At 41.8% G+C, this 26,084-nt stretch overlaps 2 protein-coding genes across 3 annotated transcripts in view; one reads left to right on the top strand and one right to left on the bottom strand.

Annotated features, from left to right (window-relative positions):
* Positions 1-12,080, top strand: part of NAPB (NSF attachment protein beta) — a 42,809-nt gene extending 30,729 nt beyond the window's left edge. For both annotated transcript variants that reach the window (XM_084887016.1, XM_084887015.1), the window contains 4 exons: positions 6,572-6,676; positions 7,611-7,679; positions 8,033-8,083; positions 8,808-12,080. In XM_084887016.1, the coding sequence (XP_084743142.1) occupies positions 6,572-6,676; positions 7,611-7,679; positions 8,033-8,083; positions 8,808-8,918 (336 nt within the window). In that variant the 3' untranslated portion in view covers positions 8,919-12,080. The remainder of the gene's footprint in view (positions 1-6,571; positions 6,677-7,610; positions 7,680-8,032; positions 8,084-8,807) is intronic.
* Positions 12,081-14,218: 2,138 nt separating this feature from the next.
* On the bottom strand, positions 14,219-24,776 carry GZF1 (GDNF inducible zinc finger protein 1). The gene is made up of 6 exons (XM_084887010.1): positions 24,258-24,776; positions 21,329-22,717; positions 19,954-20,048; positions 18,296-18,463; positions 16,758-16,915; positions 14,219-16,370 (listed from the first exon to the last, which is right to left on the bottom strand). The coding sequence occupies exons 1-6, from the start codon at positions 24,428-24,430 to the stop codon at positions 16,020-16,022; spliced, it is 2,334 nt and encodes a 777-aa protein (XP_084743136.1). The 5' UTR covers positions 24,431-24,776; the 3' UTR covers positions 14,219-16,019.
* Between the last annotated feature and the right edge of the window lie 1,308 nt (positions 24,777-26,084).

Below are 26,084 nucleotides of genomic sequence, written 5' to 3' on the forward strand. Positions count from 1 at the left end.
GAAATTGTTGGGACATGTGTTAACTTTTTGAGGAACTGCCACATTGTTTTACACAGTTGCCACGCTATTTCACCATCCTTTCAGCAGTGTACAGGGGTTCCAGTTTTTTGCATCCTCACCAATCCTTGTTTTCTGTTTGCTTGTTTGAGAACCATTCTAATGAGTATGAAGCAGTCTCTCAATGTTTCTTTGATTTTCATTTCCCTAATGATTAGTGATGTTGAGTATCTTTTCATGTGCTTATTGGTCATCCATATATCTTCCTAGGAGAAATGTTTATTCAGTTCCTTTGCCTATTTTTTAAACAGGTTACTTGTTTCTTGGTATTGGGTTTTAGAGGTTCTTTATATATTCTGGATATTAATCCCTTATTAAATAAGTGATTGCAAATATTTTCTCCTATTCTGTGGGTTGCCCTTTTACTCGGTTGTTAGTGTCCTTTGATACACAAAATTTTAAATTTTTCTTGAGTCAAATTTTTTTTGCCTGTGTTTTTCATGTGTTATCCAAGAAATTGCCAAACCCAAGGTCATGAAGCTTTCCTCCTATGTTTTATTCTAAGAGTTTTATAGTTTTAGTTTTTCAGTCTATTTTAAGTTAATGTTTTATATATGGTCTTAGTTAAGGATTCAACTTCTTTCTTTTTTACCTGTAGATTTTCAGTGTTCCCACCATTACTTGTTTAATACATCATCCTTTTGCCATTGAATGGTCTTGGTACCTTATTGAAAAGTGACCGATATGCAAAGGTTTATTTCTGGGCTCTCTGTTCTAATCCATTGATATGTATGTCTGTCTTTATGCCAATATCACACTGTTTGATTACTGTAGCTTTGTGGTAAATTTTGAAGTGGGAAATGTGAGAGTCTTCCAAGGAACTTTGTTTGTTTGTTTATTTATCCTCACCCAAGGATTATTTTTCCATTGATTTTTAGAGAGAGTATAAGGGAGAGAAGGGGGAAGAGAGAGAGAAACATTGTTGTGAAAGATACATTGATTAGTTGCCCTCTGCATGTGCACCCAGCGAGGGCAGGGAACGAACCTGGACCCAAGTATGTGCCCTTGACTGGAAATCGAACCTGCAACCTTTCTTCGATGTGCAGGACAACCCTCTAGCACTGAGCCATACCAGGCAGGGCCAAATTCTTCTGTAAAGATTGCTTTGACTGTTTGGAGTTCTTGCATTTCCGAATGAGTTTTTAGGATCAGCTCGTCAATCTCTGTTAAGAAATCAACTAGGATTTTTATGGGGATTGCATTGAATCTATAGACCAATTTGGAAAATGTTGTCATCAAGTTGTACAGTCTGTGAACACAAGGTGCCTTTCCATTTATTTAGATTTTTAGTTTTGTTCCATGTTTTATAGTTTTCAGTGGGCAAGTCTTGCACTTCTTTGGTTAAACATACTCTTAAGCATTTTATTCTTTTTGACTCTATTATAAATGGAATTATTTTCTTAATTTCCTTTTCAGGTTATTAAATGTTAGTTTTATATACTGCAATCTTAACTTATTAGCTCTAATTTTTGTTTTGTTTCTTTTTTTATATACAAAATCATGTCATCTGCAATAGCGATAGTTTCATAACTTCTCCAATCTGAATGCCCTTTACTTCATTTTCTTGTCATTTGTCCTGGCTAGAATTTCCAGCACAATCTTAAATAGAAGTAGCAAGGGCAGACATCCTCACCTTGTTTCCATCTTATGAAGAAAGCTTTCAGCTTTTCACCATTAAGTATATTGATAGCTGTGGGTTTCTTAATATGATAGATGTCCTTTGTTAGTTTGAGGAAGTTCTCTTTTCTTCCTGCTTTAACTGTTTTTATCATCAAAGGATATTGGCTTTTGTCAAGTGCTTTTTCTGCATCTTTTGAGAGGATCAGGTGGGGCTTTTTTCCTTTAAGTCTTCTAAGATAGTATATTTCATTGATTTTTATATGTTGAACCAACCTTATATTCCTGGGACAAATCTTCTTTGGTCATTGCAACGTTTAGGGGACTCCAAGAACATCTTCTAGGATTCATAGAACTCAATGAAAGGTGTTATACTCACAGTTACATTTTATTATAAAAAGGATACAAATTTAACTCAGCTAAAGTAAGAGGTGCCTGCCATAGGGTAAGGTCCAGAGTTCCAAGTGTGGAACTTTCTGTTGCCCTCCCCTGTAGAGTTGTACAGACAGCACTTACTTCACCTGACAATATGTGAAAATATGCATAGAGTATTCACAACAAGGGAAGCTCAATGAATGTAGTGTCTGAAGTTTTTACTGGGGGTCAGTCATGTAGATGTGGTTGACTCTTATCAGGCAGGACATTTGAAGGGTTTAGAAATTACCACCCAGGAGTCATGGACAAAGGCCAGACCTCACTTTAGACAAATTAATCCTTAACTGTATTAATTTTTTACAAGTTGCCAAAATTATTTTGCTAATATTTTGTTGAGGATTTTGCATTTATATTCATAAGGTATACCAATACTGATCTTTACTTTTTTTCTTGTGATGTGTTTGTCTGATTTTGGTAGCAAGGTAATACTACCAAAAAATGTGTTGGGAAGTTTAAGTGTTTGGAGATTTTCCTGGTATCTTTTTGTTGTTGAATTCTAGTTTGATTCCACTGTTGTTGGAAAGCACTCTGTGGGTTCAATTTTTATAAATTTGTCAGGGTTGGTTTTATAGCCCAGCATATGGTCTTTCTTGGCCTATGTTCTGTAGTTTTGCTGTTCCTGGGTTGCATGTTCTATGAATGTTAATTAGGTTTCCTTGGTTGATGGTGTTGAGTTTTGTATACTTGCTAATTTTCCTTTCTAGAGCTATCCATTGATGAGCTTGGAGTGTTGAAGTCTGCACTTTTTGTGGGTTTGTGTATCTCTTCTTTCATTTCTGTCAGTCTGCTCTGCTGCTTGCTGCATACATGTTTAGGATTGCTGTCTTCTTGGTGGGTTGACACTTTTATCATTATACAAAGTGAGGCAAATGTAGGTTTATAGTTGTGAGTATGCAAAACACAGTTTATTCTTGTATTACTCTTTATTAATTATTGTATTATTTTCCATATGAACAACTGTAAATCTACTTTTGCCCCATCCTGTATAGTGTAATTGTCTTTGCTCTGAAGTCTACTCTGTTTGATATTAATACAGCCTTTTCTGCTTTCTTTTGATTAATGCTTATATATGTCTTTTTCTTTTGACCAGCCTATCCTATCTAATAAAGAGGGAATATGATAATTGACCATCATCTTCTTACAAGATTGTGGCACCAAGCCAATAAAGAGGGGATATGCTAATTGACTGCCAAACTCTCACACGATGGCAGCGCATATAGCCACAAGATGGTGGCACCCAGCCCCCTCAGTCCCACCTCATCCAGCCGGAGTCCCCCAGTCCCACCTCATCCAGCTGGAGTCCCCAGTCCCCTCAGCCCAACAATTGGAGGCAATTGGGCCAGCAGGGGAGGGCAGTTGGGGACAATCATGTCAGCAGGGAAGCAGTTAGGTGTCAATCAGGCCAGCAGGGTAGTGGTTAGGGGACTACCAGGCTGGCACGCAGAGTGGTTAGGGGCAATTAGGAAGGCAGGCAGGTGAGCGGTTAGGAGCCAGCAGTCGTGGATTGTGAGAAGGATGTCCCATATTGGAGAGGGTGCAGGCTGAGCTGAGGGACACCCCCTACCTCCCCATGCATGAATTTCGTGCACCGGGCCTCTTGTATCATAATTGAAGTGAGTTTCTTATGGACAGTTTATTGTTAGGTCATGCTTTTTAATTCACTTTGCTAATTAGCATATTTAGACATTTATTATAATTATTGTTATATTAAGGTTTACGTTTATCATTTTATATTTGTTTTCTATTTATGTTATTTTACATTTCTCTGTTTTCTATTTTCCTGCCTTCCGGTGGGTGGCTTATCTGTAGTGTTTTTTAGTATGGCTTTTTTAGTGATTGCTCTAGCTGTTACATTTGTATAACTTATCATAGGCTAATGGGGACTTCATTTTGTTACTTCAAGTGAAATATAAAAATCTTACCATTCTTTTTACTCTTTGTTCAATATATAATTTTCTTAAATGTTTTCTTTACATACTTTTATAACCACAGTTTTTGCTTCAACCATCAAACATACTTTAGAAAACTAAAGAAAAGAAAAGCTCATTGTATTCACCACATTTTGTTTGCTGTGTTCTTGCTTCCTTCCTGATGTTTTGAGATTCAGTCTTTTATTGCTTCCTTTCTGCTTAAAAAATATCCTTTTACCATTCTTTTAGGGTAAGTCTGTTGGCAACATACATTTTTGTTTTCCTTTATCTGGGAATGTTTTGATTTTCTTTTCCTTCCTGAAGCGTATTTTCCTTGGGTATACAATTCTGGGTTGATGTTTTGTTTTGTTTTGTTTTGTTTTAGGACCTGAAAAAGTGCCACTTATGACCACTGTGGTTTCTGGTAAAAAGTTGGCTGCTATTCACATTGATTTTCCCCTGTAAATAAGAGGTTATTTTTCTCTGGTTTCAAGTTTTTTTCTTTAACTTTTAGTTTTCAGAAGTTAATGTGGTGTGGCATAGATAGCTTGGCTTTTATCCTGTTTGGGTTTCACTAAACTTCTTGAATCTGTAGGCTCTTGCTTCTTGCCAAATTTGGGGAATTTTTAGCCATTATTTCTTATAATATATTTTTAGCTGCTCTCTTTTTCTCCTCCCCTTTCAGGTCTCAGAGGATCCTAATGTTAGACCTCATTTCATGGTCACGTAGGTCCCTGATGGTTTGTTTATTGTTTTTTGTTTTCCTGTTTGTCTCCTCTGTTGTTGAGACTAATTTCTAATGTTCTTTCACCAGTTTGTTGATTCTTTCATCTGTCCTATTCAGCTGTTGAGCCAATCTACTTTTTATGTGGTTTTGTGTTTTTCCATTCTGAAATTTCCATTTGGTTCTTCTTTGTCTTCTGGGTTTTTTTGTTTTGGATTTCTTTTTTATTGATGTTGATTTTGCTTTTTTGTTTGTTTGTTTGTTTTGTTTTGTTTTACTTTCAGGTGTTTTTGTGTTACTATTTTGAGGCATTTTTATGAGGTCTCTTTCAAAACCTTTGTTATGTAATACTAACATCTCTGCCATCTAAGAGCTGTCATCTGTTGGTTGTCTTTTTTCATTCAGTTTAAGATCGTTCCCTTTTTTTGTGTGGCGAGTAAGTTTGCATTGAAAACTGAACATTTTGACCCTAACCCTAACCCTATTACTTAAACCTTCGCTGTCAGCTGGCTTTCTGTGACATTGCTCTGGCTGGGGAAGGGTGTGTTGCCTCATTACTGCCAGGTGGAGGCTTCCCACTTGGCCTCCATTGACATCTGGGGGGTAGGCCCTCGTTTCATTTCAGCTCCTGCTTGCTGTCCACCACCTCCATGGTGGGGTTGTCCTTGTTACTGCCAGCTGATGGTGAAAGTCATAACCCTCCACTCGGCCTCTTCTGAAACCATGCCTGCTGGGAGATGAGAATACCAGGTTCTGCTGGGCAGACGTGAAATCGAGCTGCCTGTGGGCTGCACTGCCTCAGCTGCCGGGGAAAGAGTGGGCTCATTGCTAGCTGGTGAAGGCCCTTCTTGGCCTTCTCTCAAGTCACCTCGGCAGGAATGTTGGGCTCCTCGTTGCAGTCTCGAAAGGATGGACATCTTGATTTCCTCTTTGGCGTTTGATGAGTTGACTGAGGTTAAGGCCACAGTTTTCTTGTGGTATTTGGCTAGAATAGAGCACTTGTTGTCTAAACATTTTCTGTCTTACTATTGCTAAACTGCCTCTTCCTTAGTCCTTTGGCTAGAGACAGCAAACTTTTATCTAGTCTTTTTTTTTCTTCTTTTTTTCTTTTTTTCTGTATCCAATGACTTTTATGCCAGTTTTTTCTATAAAAAGTCAGGAATATATGAAAGAAAAAGAAAACCCAGGGAATTCACTGTCATGTTTTCTGTTGTGTCTCAGGGTCCCTATCAGTCTACAGTTTTCTCTTCTCCTTTCAGCTTTACATTTGTTTCATATAAAACGACGGCGGATTTTAGTCATACTTAGGGAATAGAGGAAAGGATGTCTGTTCCATCTTCCAACAGGTCATAGTCTTCTGAGTTCATTTTTAAGTGGTTAGCATTTTATGTGTTCAATATTATTTCTTCTAGTAAAATTTTCTAGTTATACTATTGCATTAAAAGAATGTATTTCATAGCTAAACTAACGTAAGATACAGAATTATTTTCTAAAGGCAATAGATGATAATTAGTTTGCCTAATGTAAGAAGCCAGACCTTTAAAAAAATTTATTATGTATGACACATAGACATGGACAACAATATAGTAATAGCCAGATAGAAAGGGGATGTGGGGAGGAAAAAGTGGACAAAGGGGGATAAACTGGGCGGAAAGAGACTTGACTTCGGGTGGTGAATGCATGATGTGCTATGTAGATGTGTTTTATTGAGCTGTTCACTTGAAACCTGTAGATATGGTTTTATTAACCAATATCATCCCAATAAATTCAATTTTTTAAAAAAGCAAATAAAACAAACCTTTTACATCTAACTGCTTTCTCTGCCTAGGTTGGGGCAAACACCATGGATAATCCCCTGTTGAAGTACAGTGCAAAGGATTACTTCTTTAAAGCAGCCCTCTGTCACTTCATAGTCGATGAGTTGAATGCCAAGGTATGGTCAGTCCTTCAGTACTAGTGTACTGTTGCACATTACCCATGAGAGTGGGCCTTATTCCGGTACTCTTGTTCTTGATATTACTTGGTTTGGGTGATATTTGTTAGTTGCAAGACTAAACTGGGTACCTTAAAAAAATAAATAAATAAGACACCTGTTTATTTTTAAGAGTTTTAAAAATTAGATTTGTTTGTTTGTTTATTTATTTATTTACTTATTTTTTAAAATATATTTTATTGATTTTTCACAGAGAGGAAGAGAGAGAGATAGAAAGTTAGAAACATCAATTAGAGAGAATCATCAATCAGCTGCCTCTCGCACACCCTCCACCGGGGATGTGCCCGCAACCAAGGTACATGTCCCTGCCCGGAATCGAACCCGGGACCTTTCAGTCCGCAGGCCGACGCTCTATCCACTGAGCCAAACCGGTCCCGGCAAGAATTAGATTTGGTTTACAACATCTTCTCTACAGGAACCTATTCTGGAAAATTGGTTTAGAAATAGATTCTTAACTGAAATTGAAAATCAAAATAGATAGGATTCCTGTGATTTTGATGAGTTTAATACATACTTATACAATTAAATAGGATGTAGATGAGTCTTGCTGAAGCTAATAGAATGTTCAGCCCTAGCTGGTTTGGCTCAGTGGATAGTGCATTGGCCTGTGGACCAAAGGGTCCTAGGTTTGATTCTGGTCAAGGGCACATGCCCGGGTTTGCAAGTCTATACCCAGAAGGGGGCGTGCAGGAGGCAGCCAATCAATGATTGATTCTCTCTCGTCATTGATGTTTCTATCTCTTTCTCTCCTTTCCTCTCTGAAATCAATAAAAATATGTTTAAAAAATGAAAACATTTAAAAAAAAAAGAATGTTCAAAGCTTTGTTTCCTGGATTACTGAGTCAGACATTAACCAGTGTTTTTTCTCTCTCAGCTTGCTCTTGAGAAATATGAGGAAATGTTTCCAGCATTTACTGATTCAAGAGAATGTAAATTATTGAAAGTAAGTAATATTAGGACTTTGAAGAAAAAGCCTTTGCTGCAGGTGGAACTGGGTGTGAAGTGAATGATAAATCCGCGGAAGAGCCTTTCCTACTTTTGCTATTGGGTTTCAAATCCCACTGAGAGTCAGGGACTTAGTGTGTGTTCTGCAGGCAGTTCAGAAATGTTAGCACATTTATGGACCCAGGGCTTGGGTAATTCTTTATTTGTACTTGAATATTTCTCCAATTTTATGAAGTATTTGCAACATCAGTTAATGTGATACTAAGGCTACTTCTGTGTTTAAAGTATCTCTATTCACAGATGGAACTTTTTTAGCTTACCAAACTAATTTTTCCATATTTATGTTACTAGAAACTTCTAGAAGCTCATGAAGAACAGAACAGTGAAGCTTACACTGAAGCAGTAAGTTATGTCTTTGAAATATAATACATACTTCAAAGGTTTATTACATGAACTTTTTCTTCTTTTCATTTTGTAAATGTGAACGTTTATTTGAACATTATTGCAGCATACCTAATTGTATTTTCCAACAGTCATGTTTGTTTTTTTTGTTTTTTTTTTATATATCCTTCAAACCTATACAATTATATTGTTTCATTAACCATGGTAAATTTATAAGGCAAATTCAAGAAAGAAAAAACACCATATACTGTTATAATTTGCTGTTTGAATGTTTTCTTTTGAAAATAATATGCTCCATAAATAAGTGTAAAGTAAAATCAGTTCAGTATATTTTAAAATATAAAAACAAAGCAGTGAGAGTTTACTATATTCCTGGCATAACAAATGGAAGATTTTTTTCTTTATATTCATTTATCTTCTGTTTTCCTATCTTTTGCCATTTCCTTTGTCATAATAATAGTGCTCTTTTTCCAATTATAAAGGCTGTTAGGGATTTTTGTCATCACTTGTTATATACAGAGCAATATAAAAAGCACAGAAACTTGTTAATAGCGCCATCAAAATAGAGAATAATGAAAAAATAATTTTTAATGACTGTTATGAACTGGAATGAATAATTTTAAATAAAGAAAGTGGGTTTATTATCACTATTTAAATTTAAACAGCTGCTTTATTTCAATTGCATTTCCATAGACTAATTTCTGTTCCTCTAACCTTAAACTAGGTGAAGGAATTTGACTCAATATCTCGCTTGGATCAGTGGCTTACTACCATGTTGCTTCGTATCAAAAAGTCTATCCAAGGGGATGGAGAAGGAGACGGAGACCTAAAGTGAAACATTTATATGTCTTTGTGGCATGCGGCTAACTCCTTTTTAGTTCCTCTTAAGGCCACGTGATCTTTATGGGATGCCCATTTAATGGCTTAGTTTTGTTGCACATGAACTAAACAATGCCTGTGTGTTCGCCATGTTTATATCCCTGTAAAGCAAATGGATAAAAGAATCTCCCGTGCATATTGTGGGTGTGAGTGGCTATTTCATGCTTGCCAGAGTCCCCAGAGTTTTCTGAGTACTGCTTCAGAATTTTATTCTTGTTTGATATTTGCAGTCATGTTTAATTTTGCCACATATTCTGTCCTTTTTCTTGGACTTGAGTATCTAACCCAGTTTGCTCTAATCGATGCTTTGCATACTCTGTGAATTTGCATCTGGATGTATTCTCTAAGTGTATGTGTTTAGTTTAGGGTGGTTGTTAGGAATCAGTTGATGACTTTCCTTATTGTAAATTTGTTGTTGTTATCTTGTGATTTTTTGATGATACTAATGACCAGTTTCTGCTTTTGATATTATTCCCTATGCTAACATGCATGTGAAAATTCAGAACACAGGTCTGCCTGCATCTCTTACATTTGCTTATGTGTGTGGATGAATGTCAAGGTGGGTTTGACTGCTTTGTATTTATACACACACACACACACACACACACACACACACACACACACAAACATATATATATATATATATATATATATATATATATATATATATATATATATATATATATATAATCTGTGAGAAATGGAAATTTTCCTTTTCCTAGACCTGGTTTCCACTTTTAGTTGGCGGGGAAATCCCTTTCTTTATATTCACATAAAGGTGTTGTAACTGGCACACCCCTTCTCTTTACTTTCATGGTCATACTCTTTCCCACATTGAGATGCCTGCCTTGATGCCACAGTCATGCACATCCTCATTAGGGCCCAGAGATTAGAAGTCAAAGCTTGAGAAAGGGTTTCAATACTAACTTTATTTTTTGACCATGATGGGTTAGGTAGGGTGTATATGGTACAGAGGTTTACTATATGCCTCCAACTAGCTTCTCAGGAGACTGTATTTTCTTCTTAGCTGATGGGATTGTTTTAGCTTTTGTATTTGAACTTTGAATTCTATCCTTTTGTGTTACATGATAAGTGCTCTATTAATTTATGAACTTGATCCCTACCCTTTATGTTATAATACATGCTGACATTGTACTTTAGATGTGGTCTTGTTTTTTGAATCTCCTCTGTACATATATTTTTTTTTTTTGTTAATCCTCACCCAAGAATATTTTTCTCCATTGATTTTTTTTTAGGGAGAGACTGAATGGGAGGGGCGGGGGGAGAGAAACATCGATGTGAGAAAGACACATCAATTGGTTGCCTCCTACACGTGATCCAACCAGGGCCCAGGATCAAACTTACCCAGGTATGTGCTCTAGACCAGGAATCTAACCCATGACCCTTTGGTGCGCTCTAACCACTGCGTGAGACTGGCCAGAGCTCCTCTGTGCCTATTTTTAGGCTTAAATGATTTACGTTTGATGTACATTTGTTGCCATATATAGCCTGTGTATTTTTCTAACTTGTGCTGTTCTCATTAATGAAATTTCCCATGTTATGTTAGATAGTAACTAGTATTTAAATGATATTTTCATTTTGGGGTGGCCCTCAATTGGAATTAATAGGCTTCGTAGAGTGTGCCCAGACAGAGAGCTCAGTGAGGAAGAAGGTTTGGGGATGGTGAATGAATGGGTTAATCTGGGGTGAGGGAGAAAGTGGCAGAAAAAGAAAAGGGCAGCTGAGGCCCAGCTGTGGCGGCTGTTTCCCAGGTGGCTGTGTGGATTCCTGGCTGTCCTTGAGAGCGATGTGTGCGAGGTGGGCTGATGGAGAGGAAGGTGTCGTACTAGCCTCTGAAGGCCGAGGGAATGGACCTGAAGACACGGGCAGGCTGGCGTTGGGCCCCGTAATCTAATAAGGATTTATTTTTTCCTTCGAAAGTCAGGGATTCTTAAAGCTGGCTGTTACAGTACAGATTTGGAACGAGCTTGTTTGGTACTTGATTTCCTATTGGACTCTCTTATGAAAATATTATAGAAAATGGGGTTTTGTTGCTTTATCTAATAAATTCGACAACCATCCAACTGTGCTTTTGTAACGAGCTTTTTCCCAGATGCACTTTGTGAAAGTGAGGCGTGGGGGGTGCTTTTGCAGCCCGTGTCCTCTGGCCATAGGTCTGCCCATCTGGAGAACATGTAAATCCCAGCAATCACTAGTTTACATGCTTCTTCCATCACTAGTTTACAAAGTGTGTTTCCACTCTTTAAAAGAGCCTTTTGGTCTGACCACTTAAAAGTAAAAACTAAATGCTTTAAGGCAGTTCTATTTAGCTTTATCATGATTCTTTAACAAACCCACCTAAAAAAGAGGTATGGTTTTTAAAAAATAATATTGGTAACATTTTGTGATGTCAGAGACTTGCCGTTTTGAAATAAGCTACGGTAGCAGTGCCTGAGTTAAGAACATTTAAATATTTCACATGAAAGAGTAAAAATAACTGTGATGACTAGAACAGACTTGCTAGTAGGTGAAAGGAAGAGAGGGAGAAAACCCCACTAACTATCCAAAACCTTCCTTTAAATGTTGCATTGTTGAATGTAGGGTAGCTGTGACACAGAGGCCCAAGGTATGTTCTCAGGATCTAGAGAATGTTATTTATGAACAAAATGTAATGACTGTTATGTTATAGTTCTTGTATTTTAGCAAATCTGGGGTTAGTTCATAGCCAAAATCAGCGGTGGCAACATTTTTATAGCTGTGCGAGTTCCTTTTTTTATTTAATGATTTGAAAACAGTATTTTTGCAGTTGTGACTGTGTGTGATGATGTCACTATAACCAAATTGTGTGCATTTACTGTTTCCTCTGATGCTGTGCATTTAAAATATTCAAATGCAAACCTCTGTGGCTTCCTCTGGAGGGTTTGGCAGCACAGCGTGCTGCCCGTGACCCACCAACAGTGGCGTGCGTGCAGAGTCCAGCCTGGGAAGCTCCGAGTCGGTCACTGGTGTTCTCCGGTGGAGGATTGTATCATAGAAACTAACCATAAAGCTACCGTAGCAGAAAGTGTATGTGTGTTTTATGTGAACTTGTACAATAAATAAAATGGGAATTATGAGTAATATTTTTGACAGGTCTTTGCTTCCCAAATCTACACAAGTCACAAATAGCTTCCTTTCCGTGAACTTGTTCCTATTAAGTTGAAGACAGTGAACATTAATATTCTCTAGGCTCTTTGTATATCCATTGAAATATAAGTTTGACTATGTTAAAATGTCTATTACGTGGTGGAAATTCAGGGCACTGTAAAGGTTTTGGAAGCTGAGAATTTACAAAAGAAGCCCTGGTTTTAGTCTGTTAATACAATCTGCAAAGTTTGCAGTGACTGTAAACCTGTTCTCATCCCTTTCAGCTGCCCCTTAAGGAATGTTGGGCTACAGACACTTGCAAAGTTAAGGATTGGTTCACAGAAAACTGCTGGGGGGGTGAGGGGATGAAGGAACCATGAAGCCACTCAACTCCATTGGCAGTGTGGGCATTTACCTTTGCAGATGTCTGTACAGGGTCAGCACATGCCCCTAGGGAAGGCTGAACCCCCTGCCACTCAGGCCCCAAGTTCTGTGGAGGAAGAGTGCGCCATGGGGGGTACTGTGGATCAGCTCATCCCATCAAAGAGCAGTGTTATAGTCTTTGAGTGTATTTACAACTTAAAGATAATTCAAACTAAATTTTGAAAAAAGAATGGTATAACAGGCCATCCCAATCTAGGAATCCTGAGAAGTTGTTATCATTCAAGGTTTAGCTCACAATCATTATTTCCTAACAGAAAGAAGCCACAATGATGGCTTAAAAGCCTGGTTTTGCCAGCCCTGGTAAGAGCCCCTGTAAAATGGGCCAAGGTAAGTGGGTGGTTTCTGGGGCTTGGCTAGGTGGCATGCTGTTTGGTCCTCTGACTTGTCTTTGAAGCTTGCTCAGTCATACTGCCCCCATCTAGACACTAGTACATGTGAATAAATGGTCCTTCACATGCATGTCCTCCTGCCACTAAAATAATATACCCTGTTTCCCCGAAAATAAGACAGGGTCTTATATTAATTTTTGCTCCCAAAGATGCGCTAGATCTTATTTTCAGGGGATGTCTTATTTTTCCATGCGCTAGGTCTTATTTTCAGAAGATGTCTTATTTTGGGGGAAACACGGTAGTTACTTCAAGTTTCACATTGTCAAGTTTAATTAAAGGAATAATCACTCATTTTGTCTCAAAAAATGCCCCTGGGTGACAAGGTATAAAATTTAACAGGTTAGGATTAAATTATAATTCATACTCAAATTTGTTGGTTTGGATTATCATCGATAGCAAAACTACATTTCTCTTAAAGTTACCTTAATAAAGGTCTTCTCTCACCACATGACCCATTTTTCCCCAAATTGTAACACAGAAGTTTGGTAAAACCAAAGGCTGTAGAGGTCTTTGGAGTTCAGGCAGAGACTATTTCCCACACATGGTTGGAAGGCACTAAATCACCTCATAACTGCCTGCCTGATGCTCTAGGACAGGGGTCTTCAAACTACGGCCCGCGGGCCACATGCGGCCCGCAGAGGAGTCTGATCCGGCCCGCCAGGTTTTTTGGGCAGTGAGCGCAGCCGAGGTGTTACAGTAGGAATTAGTAGTTCATATAGTCCGGCCCTCCAGCTCTCTGAGGGACCGTGATCTGGCCCCCACTTTAAAAAGTTTGAGGACCCCTGCTCTAGGAGAAGCAGTGCCAGCACCAAGGGCACTTTCCTAACCACGGCATTAGGACTCACAGGTGAGGCAGTAGCTTGCTTTCACCCTGGGAGGCTGTACTTGGATTAAGAGAAATAGGGGTACATATCCCACAAATCCCTCAGTGATGAGTCTTCCAGTTTTCAGAGTTCTGTTAGAGGCAGCTTTACCTCGTGGGAAGCCGACCAAGTAGATACATTGAAGTCTCTACGATGCAAACTTAAACATGACATTGAAGAAGCCTGTCCATTTACACTCCACAGCACCAGCTGCACAGGGTACTTCTACCTAAGCAGAGGGCAGTGTTACTACCAGCCCTTTTATTCCTAGAGCAGTAATGTGCGGCCCACATGCTTATAACTAAAGAGATTACGCCTAAGACTATAACCTTGAATTTAAACTTCAGTATCCATGAAATTAAGGAAATTATACTTGTTTCTGTTTACAGAGCCTACATTTCAATAAGGGAGGAAAAACTTAAGACGTGCAGAACTGTTTTACAAAGCAAACGTTTATTAACAGTAAACGATTTTTTGGTAGAATTTCTAAAGAAACGAATTCAAGACAAAAATTCTTCTAGTAGGTAGCAAAATAATCTATTATTTAAATTCCTTCTCATTAAAATGACTTTACTCCATGAAACAGTACATCAGTTGGCCAATTCATTCTCTTACCAAGAATAGAACGTTGTGTGGCAGTCACTTTTTTGTTACTGTTGTTCTGTAAACACAACTAGGATATGTTGTCATAACTGTATTTGAAGTAGTTAAGTACTGCTGTCTTTAAGAGCAGGTGTCAGACATGTTGTCAGCACCTAAAACACTGTATAGTGGCTTTAGTATGTAACATGTCACCAACTAGAAAATAAGCACATAGGAAGAAAGTCTTCCCTCCTTAGTTTCTGGCATGGCGCAGCTATGTCTTCATCCTGGAACTTATGAATAAGTTCTTTCTCTCAGAACTTTTCTCAAAAATTAAAGTGTTTCACAGCAAGTCAATAAATTAAAATGTAGAAAATCTGGTAAACAAAAGACTTGTGTTTAAATTAATATGCTTAGGGTTATATATGAGTCACGAATACATACGAAAGCCACTGGAACCAAGAATTAAGCTTAGCAAATACAGCAGAATTATCTCTTCATTGTAAAATCCAGCATGAGACAGCCAAAGGAGCATTTAAGACAAGTATTGGTTCTTCACAATCTACTTTTAAGGCATAATCAAGGATGTGTGCAAGGCTTTTGGTCCCTTCTGCTTGCATACTCCCAACAAATGTGTGACATGTACATGCCTGTTTCTAGCTCTCGATTTGGCCATGAGAAAGTTCTGATTTTTCTGCAAAATCACGAAAATTAAATCAGAAAAACCAGGCAGAAATACTAATATTCTCTGCTCTAAGGTTAGCCACAATCACCTCATTGCTACTCGTCAGTAAAATAACTACATGAGTTTCAAGTGTTCTGTTCTAAAGCCTCTTGCTTAATTTTTCGTACCTCTTTGCAAAAAGAAAAATACTAGTTTGTTACTAAAATCTTTGGTAGGACAGCTTTTACCTTATCAGATTTTTAGGAATGAAAATGAACAACCTCGTTTCATTTCAAAAACTATTTTATGACAAATTTCCTAGCCACACATACACTGTGAGTAGAGGCTATAGTAAACTATTTTGTAGGTGTTCAATTTGTCATCCCTTTATTTAGTGTGGGGTTAGGGGAGTAGAAGGAGTGAATGCAGTAATTCATTTTTTCAGTTCCATTCAAGGGTGCTTAGAGCAAATCTGATTTGCTTCAATTCGGCAGGAAAGAAACAATTAAAAATACGTGGCCCCAGTTTTATTTCAGCTTGGTAGAAAACTATCTTAAAAGTATCAGAGAAATACACCCGCCTGGAAGTATAATGCAAGCTGAAAGATTAAGGAGACCATTAAAAGCAAGTTCATGAGCTGTGTACTCTATTAAGGTAAATAGTTAAGCTTCATAAATGTCAAGACAAGCATTAGAATGATTCACGCATATAGCAGCCTACACCAGAATTAAGAGAGGTTATGTTAATTGCCTTATGTGTTGATAAAGTGTAGTTGAGGTTGTGCAGATCAGGATTTTTAAGGAAAAGCTTCAAAAATGCTTTGTTAAAAGCATGCAAGTTATCAGAAATTGTGGAAAATCAGAAACCGTTCTTCAATGCCCACTTCTTTGCCTACAGATGGTTCTTTTTCTTGGCTCCTGATACATCACCTTGCACACTCTATCACACGAGATGCAGGATGGGGCCTACTTAGCAGGTCACTTCCAAGCTTATTCCATGCTGGTCAATGAGTGAAGTTGTGTGGGCATCAAGTCTGTCTGTGGTGTCAGCTCACTGAGCTCACTGATGGTGGTGGCCAGCAGAGCATCCTGGGACACCACAGAGTTGTCCGACTTGCAGGCGGTGTTGGCAGAACTATTCTCATGCACAGTAGAGACGCTGCCTGGGACTGTGGTCAGGTTGTGAAAATGGTTATTTTCAGCAAAAGACAGCAATTTATCTGAAAGTTTGGATGATGCATATTCTTCATCAGGCTGTTCAGTCTTATGCCCTTCATCATTCTTGGGTGAGCCGTCTACAATAACAAGGAAGGACTTCCATGGCGTATTCTTGTCATGAACCTACAAATCAAACACAAAAGTCACCAAATGTGTCTGAACAATTATCTGTAAATCTTCCAATTCTAGTTACTTATTAAATACATCTTTTAAAACAATAGTCTCTCCTCACTTTAAGTTTCTACTGCAGCAATGTCTTTTACTAATTGCCAAGTATCTTTCTACCACTGCTGTCACTGTTGGAAAGTGTTTAACATGGATTGTGCCTTCCTGGACCTCAAGATTTGGTTCTTTACTTCATTCACACTATGAATGTACTCATTGCAGACAAAGAAAGAAAATACCTGTTGTCTGTCTTCTATAAGGAATACCAGGCATTTCTTACTGTCTAGGGTTTTGCATACCTAGGGACCAGCAATTTGCCATTCTTAAAGCCATACTGTTGCTTACTGAGGTGTGCCTCCGGAGAGTAGACTTGTCAGTAAATGTCCTTCCACATGCGTTACACATGAACGGCTTCTCCCCCGTGTGGATCCGATGGTGACGCTGGAGAGCGTTGAGCTGGGTGAACTGCTTACCACACTGGTCACAACAATAGGGACGTTCCCCTGAGACAGGAAGAGAGGAAAACTGGTTGATTTCTTTAGCCTGGTGTATAGAATTTTGAATAAAATGTGGAATAATGCTGTTTGTATACCACTGGGAAGTGTCAGCATTCCACCATAAGGTGATCAGTGGAGGGTCAACTGACAGATACAAACCACCTCTACACAGGTTTCCATGATCCAAAGTAGTGTTCCCATGAAACCTTTTGTAAGCCACAATGGTATAAAATGAAGAGTATCCTCCACATTCTGAAAGTTCATGTCACACTTTTTCTAATTATTGAAAACTGGGATTAATGTAGGTCTCTTGTGAAAATAAAATGGCCTAATATGAACTTTTTGAAGGGAGGAATACTTGTAATACCAAGAGTTATTGCCTGAACACTAAAAAAGAGCCAAAATCCATACTTGTAGCTCATATTACATCAATAGAAATTTTACTTATTCCATAGTAATCCTATATAATAAAGAGGTAACATGCAAATTGACCGCCACTGCAACACAGAAGATGGCCTGCAGGGGTGACCAGGCTGGTGAGGGAAGGAAGTTAGGGTGACAGGACCAGCAGGGGAGGGCAGTTGGGGGCAACCAGGCCTGCAGGGGAGGGCAGTTGGGGGTGACCAGGCTGGCAGTGGAGGGCAGTTAGGAGTGACTGGGCCAGCAGGGGAGGGCAGTTAGGGGTGACCAGAGCATCAGAGGAGAGCAATTAGGGGCTAGGGGCAACCTGGCCAGCAGGGGAGGGCAGGGGAACAATTTGGCTTTGATTAGGCTGGCAGGGGAGTGGTTAGGGCATGATCAGGCCGGCAGGCAGAAGCAATTAGGGTCAATCAGGCCGGCCTGCACTCCTGGATTGTGAGAGGGGTCCCAGATTGGAGAGGGTGAAGGTTGGGCTGAGGGACACATCCCGTACATGAATTTCGTGCACCAGGCCTCTAGTCTATAATAATAAAAGTGTGATATGCTAATTAGACCTGACAACCTTCCAGACAAAAGCCGGCCGTGAGGGAAGCCTGGGTCTGGGTGGCTGCCAGTAGGGAGCTGGTGCTGGCAGCCGGGGAAGGAAGGCCTACTCTTGCTTAAGTTTTGTGCATCCGGCTTCTAGTGGAATATAAAACTCCCAAGTCCCACAACTGAATCTGTATGCATGTATATATGCACTGATATGCATAGATTATCCCTGATTTTAATCTGCAAGTGGCAAAATGTTCACATATCCATACCTTCTCAGTTTCTCAGAGCCAAAAACTAAACATTTTAAAATGCTATTATGACACACAAAGTTTGTCCTAAAGCTAAATTCCAAGTTCTCCAGTAAGTCAAAAACCTTTGGGATATTTTTCTTGGCACACTGAACTCCCTTCTCTGTTGACATTCCCGCCATACCTGTGTGGACTTTAATATGCTGGTAAAGGGAATTCCGCTGGGCAAAAGTCCTGAAACAAACTTCACATTTAAAGGGTTTGGATCCAGTATGGATTCTATTGTGATGTTTTAAATACTCCTTAGAAGCAAAACTCTTGCCACATGTTTCACACATAAAAGGTCTTTCACCTACATGAAAAGATGAAACAAAAAGTTAGAAATAATAGAGACAAAGAAACACAGGAAGAGTGGGCCCAATCTCTAAAGTCCATATGAATTCCAAAAGTGCAGGCAGCCTGCTGTCATAAAGTCTAACCAGGTAAGGTGCTTACTCTCTGCTGAAAGTTGGTGTAAAATATACTTGGAAATCCCAAAGAGGAAATAAGAGGTAGGCCAGCCAGCTCACATTTTGGAAATTTGTACAACTTGTTTAAATAAATTGTTAGATTTTTTTTTTTCTCGAAGAAGAAGCACTGCTATTGATCTTTTACAGAATAAAAGTCCCTCGTTTATTGTGTAGTTTGAATCTTTTAATTCTATAAATAAAACTCATCTGATTAGGTGTACCCCTGATTTCACAAACATCAATATAAAAATATTGGGTTTAATGAAATCTGGATATATTAATATGTTCATCAAATGATTGATTCTAAATCCCTCAATGTGGTGGGGAAAGGGCAGAGGGTGGGGTGGGAACCTGGTGGAGGGGAGCAATGGAGGGGGGGGGGAATGAACATTTGTAATAATATGAACAATAAAGATTAATTTAAAAAAAAAATCCTTGAATGTAACCTGACTTCATCTCTACTCTCCTATGCATCCATTCAACACCAATTCTGCTTACATTTTACGATCTAGTTAGTTCATATCATTAAATGACTCATGTCTGTCTCACTTGCATTTGAACTAAAGGATCATATGACAGAGTTTTGAAGTAAAAATTTAAAAATACAAGCAAATAAGGAACTGAGCATAACTATGGTATAGAGCAGATTCTGTATACTTTGTGTCATAAATGATAGTTTTCTGATAGGGTTACTATGTTGAATCAGAATAAAGCAAACTTAAATTTTGTCCCTCATGTAATAAAATCCTATCACAATTTTTTTAGAAACTGGAAGTAAGATAATTCCACCACCTTAATATATCATATAGCTATTTTCTAGTCTTCTGTACAGGAAGTTCAAAATAGTTGGGATTCACTGTGTACTTTTCAAATCAATATCCAAGTACAGGTGTTTTTCATAATATTCAGAGCCCTCAGCCCAAATGGCCAGTGGGTGAGCAAGGGGAGGGTAGATTTTTCAATTTACTAAACTGACTGGACAATCAGGTTGTTTCTAATGCTTTTTTATTAGAAATAGCAAGAAGAAGGAAAATAGAGCTTTTCCCATATTCTGAACAATCTCTTTAGGACAGATTCTTGAAAATGGAATTTTGAGCTAAGGCAGTAGGAACTATTTCATACCTTTTTGATACCTAAGACTCACATGCCAGTTCATACTGCCAAGTGTGCAAAAGGCCATCACCAAAGCATATTTTATTTATTCATTTTTGCTCACTTTTTAAATGGGAAAGCTAAATCAGTAGTTTGGTAAATGCCGACTTCTAAATTAATAAACTGCAGTTTCCTTCTACAGCTAGGAAAGACATTCAATCACAACAGCAGGAGTATTTACCTGTGTGACACCTTTTATGATAAATCAGCATGTGGTTCTGAGTGAATCTTGCCCCACATTCATCACAGACAAAAGGTTTTTCCCCTGTATGAATTCTGAAAGTACAACATTCAGATGGTAACTTAGGATGTATCTCAAACCTCACTTTGCAATACAATTTCCACTCTAACCTGAAAGATAGTTTGTTCGAGACCTAATGAGAATGACTGGAGTGAAAGGTGAAAAGACCCATAATCTTCATCCTCAACTCTACATCCACACAAGGCCAACTCTCTGAGATGTTTCCCAGTGAGACACGGAATGTCCACCCACACCTGTCAGGGTTTATGTTGTACAGCCCATTCGGAGACCGTGCCTTGACATATTTTTAAAAACACTAAAGAGCATTGTGTAATATCTCTAAAGTTTCCTTATTCAGAATAATCAACTAAACACCCTAGGAACTAGTATTACTATGAAGAACCACAATTTCACAACTGGTATGAAGTAGCTATCAACCACGATTTACTGAGCACTTCCTAAGAAGCCAAGGTTTTAAACTTGTTATATTCAGTAAAAAGATGAACGCCATGCGACTGCCTCAAAGACTAGCCCGAGTTTGAGGGCAGATCTAGAATAGGGTAGAACACTGCTTGTCTGGATTGGAAGCATAAATACTGAGCATAAATACATTTCCTTAATGTATTTAAAAATAGTATCACTCACCTACAGTACAAAAGTTAAGCAGAAAACACTGTCCATCCTAATTCTGGCGTTTAGCCAATGGCACAGTTTCTAAGCCCAGAGATCAAACGTGATCAGAGAAGCGCCTAAAGCCCTAAAACTGTCATCTCACTGAGGTCATCACTGAGACTGTGGAACACAGAAGGTCACAAGCCCAAATTCTAAATCAAGTCAGAAAAGAAAAATACAGGTTCTTGGCATCAGGTGTGGTGGGAAGTGTGCACCAGCAGCTCCTCCGATGTTGGGGAGCCTGGCCTGCAGGACACGCCAGCCAAGACCTGCAGGACCTGGCCTGTGCAGCAGCCGTCGGCCGCCCTGGTTCCGGGTCCTGTCTCCGCACTGTGACAGGAGGAGCTGGGGGGTCCTCACCAGCCCAAGGCCTATGGGAACACTAGGGGACCTCCGTCGTGTAGAACAAGACCACCTCCTAACATCTCAACCCAGAAAGAATTCCATGGGATCTCAGAACAGCCCCCAAACTTTTAGAGGGAACAAGTCATGAAATGAAATGCAGCCACACTGCTCCGAATCCTAGAACTCCCTCAATTTCTGACACGCGTTTCAAGAACATTAAGGCACGTTCTGGAAAAAAAACATTCAGGGAGGGTTCTGCTCTTTCCCGCACCAGGCAGCCGGAGCCGGGCACACGCACCTCATGTGGGTCTTCAGCGCCGAGGGCTGGGAGAACTTGGCGTCGCACTCGGTGCAGCCGTAGGGCTTGTGGCCCGTGTGCGTGCGCTCGTGGAGCCGCAGGGCCGTCTTGGAGCTCAGGCCCTTGCCGCACTGCTGGCACTGGTGCCGCTCGCCGCCGCCCTCGTGGACCTGCACCACGTGCCGCTTGACGTCCTTCTTCCTCTTGAACTTCTTCCCGCAGAGCTCGCACGGGAAGTGGCGCTCGCTGCTGTGCACGTGGCGCTGGTGGCTCTTCAGGTTGCAGCGGTTGGCGAAGGTCTGGCCGCAGGTGTCGCAGCGGTGAACCACCTCCGTGGCCACGCCGTGGTGGAGCCTGATGTGCTTCAGGAAGCTCTTCTCGTACAGAAAGGACTTGTCGCAGATGGTACACTTGAAGTTGCTCTTCCTGTTCTCCTCCTCCTCCTCCCCTTCGCCTACCTCCTCTTCCTCCCCCACCTGCCCTGCCTTCTGCAGCACCTCCCCAACCTCCGGTCCGGCACTGAAATCCTCACTTTTTGTCACTGGCTCAGCCTCTGTGCCCACGGTGTCGGGGCTGGGGTGCTGGGTACCCCTGTAGTCCCCCGCATCCTCCTTGGCACCTTTCTGCTGCTCTCGGAGTCTCCTTGTGTATTTCTTTTTGGGAATTTCCACAAACACCTTTCTGCCAGCCAGCCTTCCACTAGCTCTTCTGACTTTAGGGTAGGAAGGCTTCACTCCCTCTTTCTTCTTGTCTGGTTTTTCTCTGGACTTCCTTGGGGACAGATCTGGCAGCGTCCCGTTGCTGATTCTCTGCCCTGGAGGAGCTAAGGAGTCCACGAGGCCATTGGGGAAGGGCCCGTCCGCAGCCATGCTTGCCCCGGCGTCAGAAGTAACGCTGCCGTGGGAGCCACTGCTCCCTTCCACCTCCTGAGACTCAGAGAAATTCTGCAACTCCAGAAGCACCGACTCTAACATCTGTTTCTTCAATTGAAAACAAGTTTCTGATAAGTCCAGGCATTTGAGCTTTTCAGCCATTTCCAGCATCCGCTGCACGCGATCTTCTTCCACCTGCACCTTTGCGGTGTAGACAAACTCAAGAAATGAAGCAAAGTCAACAACTTGCACTTCATGTAAGTAGACGTTAGTCCTAGTGCCATCCATCGTCTTCTCGTTAAGGAACATTTCCTTAAAGAATTTGCTGGTGGCTGCCAGCACCGCCTTGTGGGCCATGAACTCCCCGCGGACACCCTGGTACTCCACGCTCACGGTCACGTCGCACAGGTGACCCAGGAGGCGCAGCTGATGCATTTCATGCAGAAGGTTCACCGGGGAGGATTTGGATTCCAGCAGAACTGCACCACTTTCCATGTTTCTTCTTTCCAAAAACAGCCTTGGAAACAAAAACAAGAATTATTTCATGCATAAGCAATTACTGAGGTAAAAGGATTAAAAACGGATGAGGATTATTTCCGTTCTTCAGATGACATAAACTTATTCACAACCTAAACCTAACTTTTCTCCGAAGTCCTTAACTTCCGAAGTCCTGGTGTACCTTCATAAGATAATACTTGCGTGAAAAAAACAGCATACTGCTAAGGTTTCCCCAAGGATAAACATGAATGATTAAAACTATGATTAATGAAATACATTAAAGCAGTAAATTTTCTAGTTCACTTTCTAATTTGTGTATAGACTTATGGCAACAACGATGTCCAGTTCTTTGACCAGGAAACCAAACCAAACCAAACACATGCCCTCACTCTCTGGGAACAAACCTGAGAAGAGAATCATGTCTGCCTTTGAAAACAACCAAATAATATTAAAAAAAATAAATAAATAACTGCTTTCCTGGGGGAAACTTCATGGAAATGCAGTCCACAATCCATGACCATTTCCAACACCCCTAAAAACCAGACAGTTTGAATTATCATTATTCTGCTGAACTAATGCAAGTTCCACAGCTTTTACTGAACAAGTAACTTCTCTGAACCTTAGTTCTTTGTAAAAGGCTGGCAGGCTGTTTCCAGGCTTCAGTGAGTACAAACATGTCCAATGTTTACAGCCACACCGGAGACCTGTTGGCTGGTCATCTGCTTCCCATGCACCAGGCCTAGGAGCTATTATCCCTACTTCATAGATGAGGAAGGCACCAACAAGGTAACGGGAAGAGGTGGGACTTAAGCCTGAGCCTGGTGGGACTCTGGACCCTGAATGTGCTCAGCACCCCCCTCACCTCAGCCTTGCCGAATGCAAAGAGCTGCCTCCACTCCCTGTGTCTGGCCACAGCATGGGCACTGGAGAGTTCACCCCACCCCATTCCGAGGTCTCCTCTCCTTGCTTTCTTTGGTACCCCACACCATCGTGAGTCGTTTTTTTTTCTGCTTGGCTGGCCCTCCTCTCACCTAAGACTCCCTGAATATGTTTTCTCCTTAGGGTTCACCCCCAACCTTCTACACTTGAATCTCCCTCCTCTTCCAAGTTCACTTTGGTTCCTAAATCTCCATCCACTCATCCAAAGTGCCCGCCTTCCTTCGAACTTTCTTCAGCCAGATCTTAGATGGCCCCTCAGACCCCTTATGTCTACAGCAGAACTTTCTTCATCTTCCCTGAAAACCAGTCTTCTCTCTCCCACTTCTCCAGTCCCATGAATGACACCTGAGGCTACGACTGGCTCCCTTCTATCTCAGCCCCCACCTCCACCATGAACAACGGCTGCCTCTGAGATTTCACAGCAGAAAGGACATCTACAGGACCTGAGCAGTCAGTCACCTGAAGGAGACTCCACAGTAAACTGAGAATAGTGATCAAACCTAAGTCTAGGCTGTATGGGGGGGGGGGGGGGGGGGAGGACCACTAACACACGGACTGCCAGCCCCAATGCTGGGAGAAATGGCAGAGGGTGGCTCTCGTAGCCTCCTGCCCATACTCACCAGTAGCCCTCCACTTCCCCAAACTTGTGTGGACCCGACCCTTGAGCAGGGCGGCCTGATGGTGACTTGGAAGTCAAAGTGGATTCTGAGCACCATTTCCCATTTTGCCCGAGCAGGGAATGGGAAGCAGTGACCACGCAACAAAAATATTTCTGCCTGGGGGGCAGCGGCATCGCCCACGGTAATTGGCCGGCACCCTGGCAGCACCTCTGCCGCCGGGCATCGATCGCCCTACTTCGGCCGCTCTCTGAGGTCCGCCCTTCCCCGTAGGGAGCCCGCGGCTTCCCAGCCTGCAGAGCCTGAGTGGGCACCGCACCCGACAGCGCCCGCCCCGGGGCCTCCAACCCTCACGGTTCCCAAGGACACACGGCCCCGCGGCGGGCAGACCCTCACGCATACACGGCCCGCGCCATCAGGCCTGTTTCTGACGCCCGGCCGCGCCCGCCCCCCGGCTCCTGCAACCCTGCGGCCCGCCGCTCCTCCGGGACGGGCCCGCGCGGACAACCGAGAGACAGCGGCTGGACGGAGACTGGGCGGGCCGGTGGGCCGAGCACTCACCTCCCAGCCACCTCCGCCGCCACCGCCGCGCGTCCGCCGTTCCAGGCCCGCGGGGCAGGCCCGCCTGCTGGGCGGGGCGCGGCACCAGCTCGGGCGTCGCCGATTGGCCGCCTCCGGTCCCGCCCCTTCCCCTCCCTGTCCCGCCTTTTCCCCTCCCTGTCAGGATCTACGCACGCACGTCCGCCCGCGAAGGCCGTTCCGCCAGAGTTGCGTAGTCCGACGTATACTGGGGTCCCGCTTCCTGCGAGCCAGGCGACATTGCGTCATAGGCCAAGGTCTGCGCCTGCGCAGAAGGCAGTAACGGCGGCTTTGCGGGGAGGGCGGTGCTGGCAGCTCCAGAAGGTCACGTGAGAGGCGGGGGCGCGTGGTCCTATTTGGGTCTGTCCGGGCTGCTAGCCCGCGGGGCCAGCTGCTTGCGTGCAGCGCGTGGCCCAGGCCTGTCTCAGTCTCCCAGAGGGGCATCAGCAATGAGGGCCACGCTCCTCCAACACGTGCTGGGAAGGGGCAGGCGCCCTGCGGGAGTCCTGGGGCTGGCGGATGGCGAACAAAAAGCCTCCTGGCTTGGGCGGGCTCCTGCTTGGTTGCGGACATCCTTTTACTTGGATTGCGTGATTGTTCCGGGAGCCCCCAGCCACGCACCTGGCTTGATTGGTCATTATGCAACTTCCCCCAAAGACCCATCAGCTTCTCAGTGGAAAACAATTTACGCCCTTAGTAATCTTTGAATCCTTCAGCTCCAAGCCTGTTGCTTCCTTCCACCCATTTGTTTGCAATTATAATAAAAACCCCCGTTTTGCAAAACTCGGCTGGAATCAAACGTCGAGCTAATTCTGACCTTAGGTCCTGCACCTAGCCACTGCTAAATAAAGCTTTGCCCTCATGTCCTGTACTATGGGGACAACCTGTTCACCCACCAGGAAACCACTGACTAATTTATGATACAGCCGTGCACTGATTTATTGTGTAGTCATTAGAATAACGTTTAAAAACATTCAGTGGAACTTGTAATTGTTTCACAATGTAAATGCATACCAAAATAGGTTGCCCATTTTTAAAAATACTATTGTATTTGTCAGCTATACTTCAATAAAGCTGGGAAAATGTTTAATGACGGAGAAATGCTTACCATATAATGAGTAAAAGAAGGCTACATTATTTTATTTGTATCTCATCTGAGGATATGTTTATTGATTAGAGAGGGGAAGAAGGGAGAGAGAAACATTGATGTGAAACATCCATCAGTTGCCTCCCAAACTCGCCCTGACCAGG

Source organism: Pipistrellus hanaki, assembly GCF_964339955.1.
Source record: "Pipistrellus hanaki genome assembly, chromosome: 6".
Lineage (NCBI taxonomy): Eukaryota > Metazoa > Chordata > Mammalia > Chiroptera > Vespertilionidae > Pipistrellus > Pipistrellus hanaki.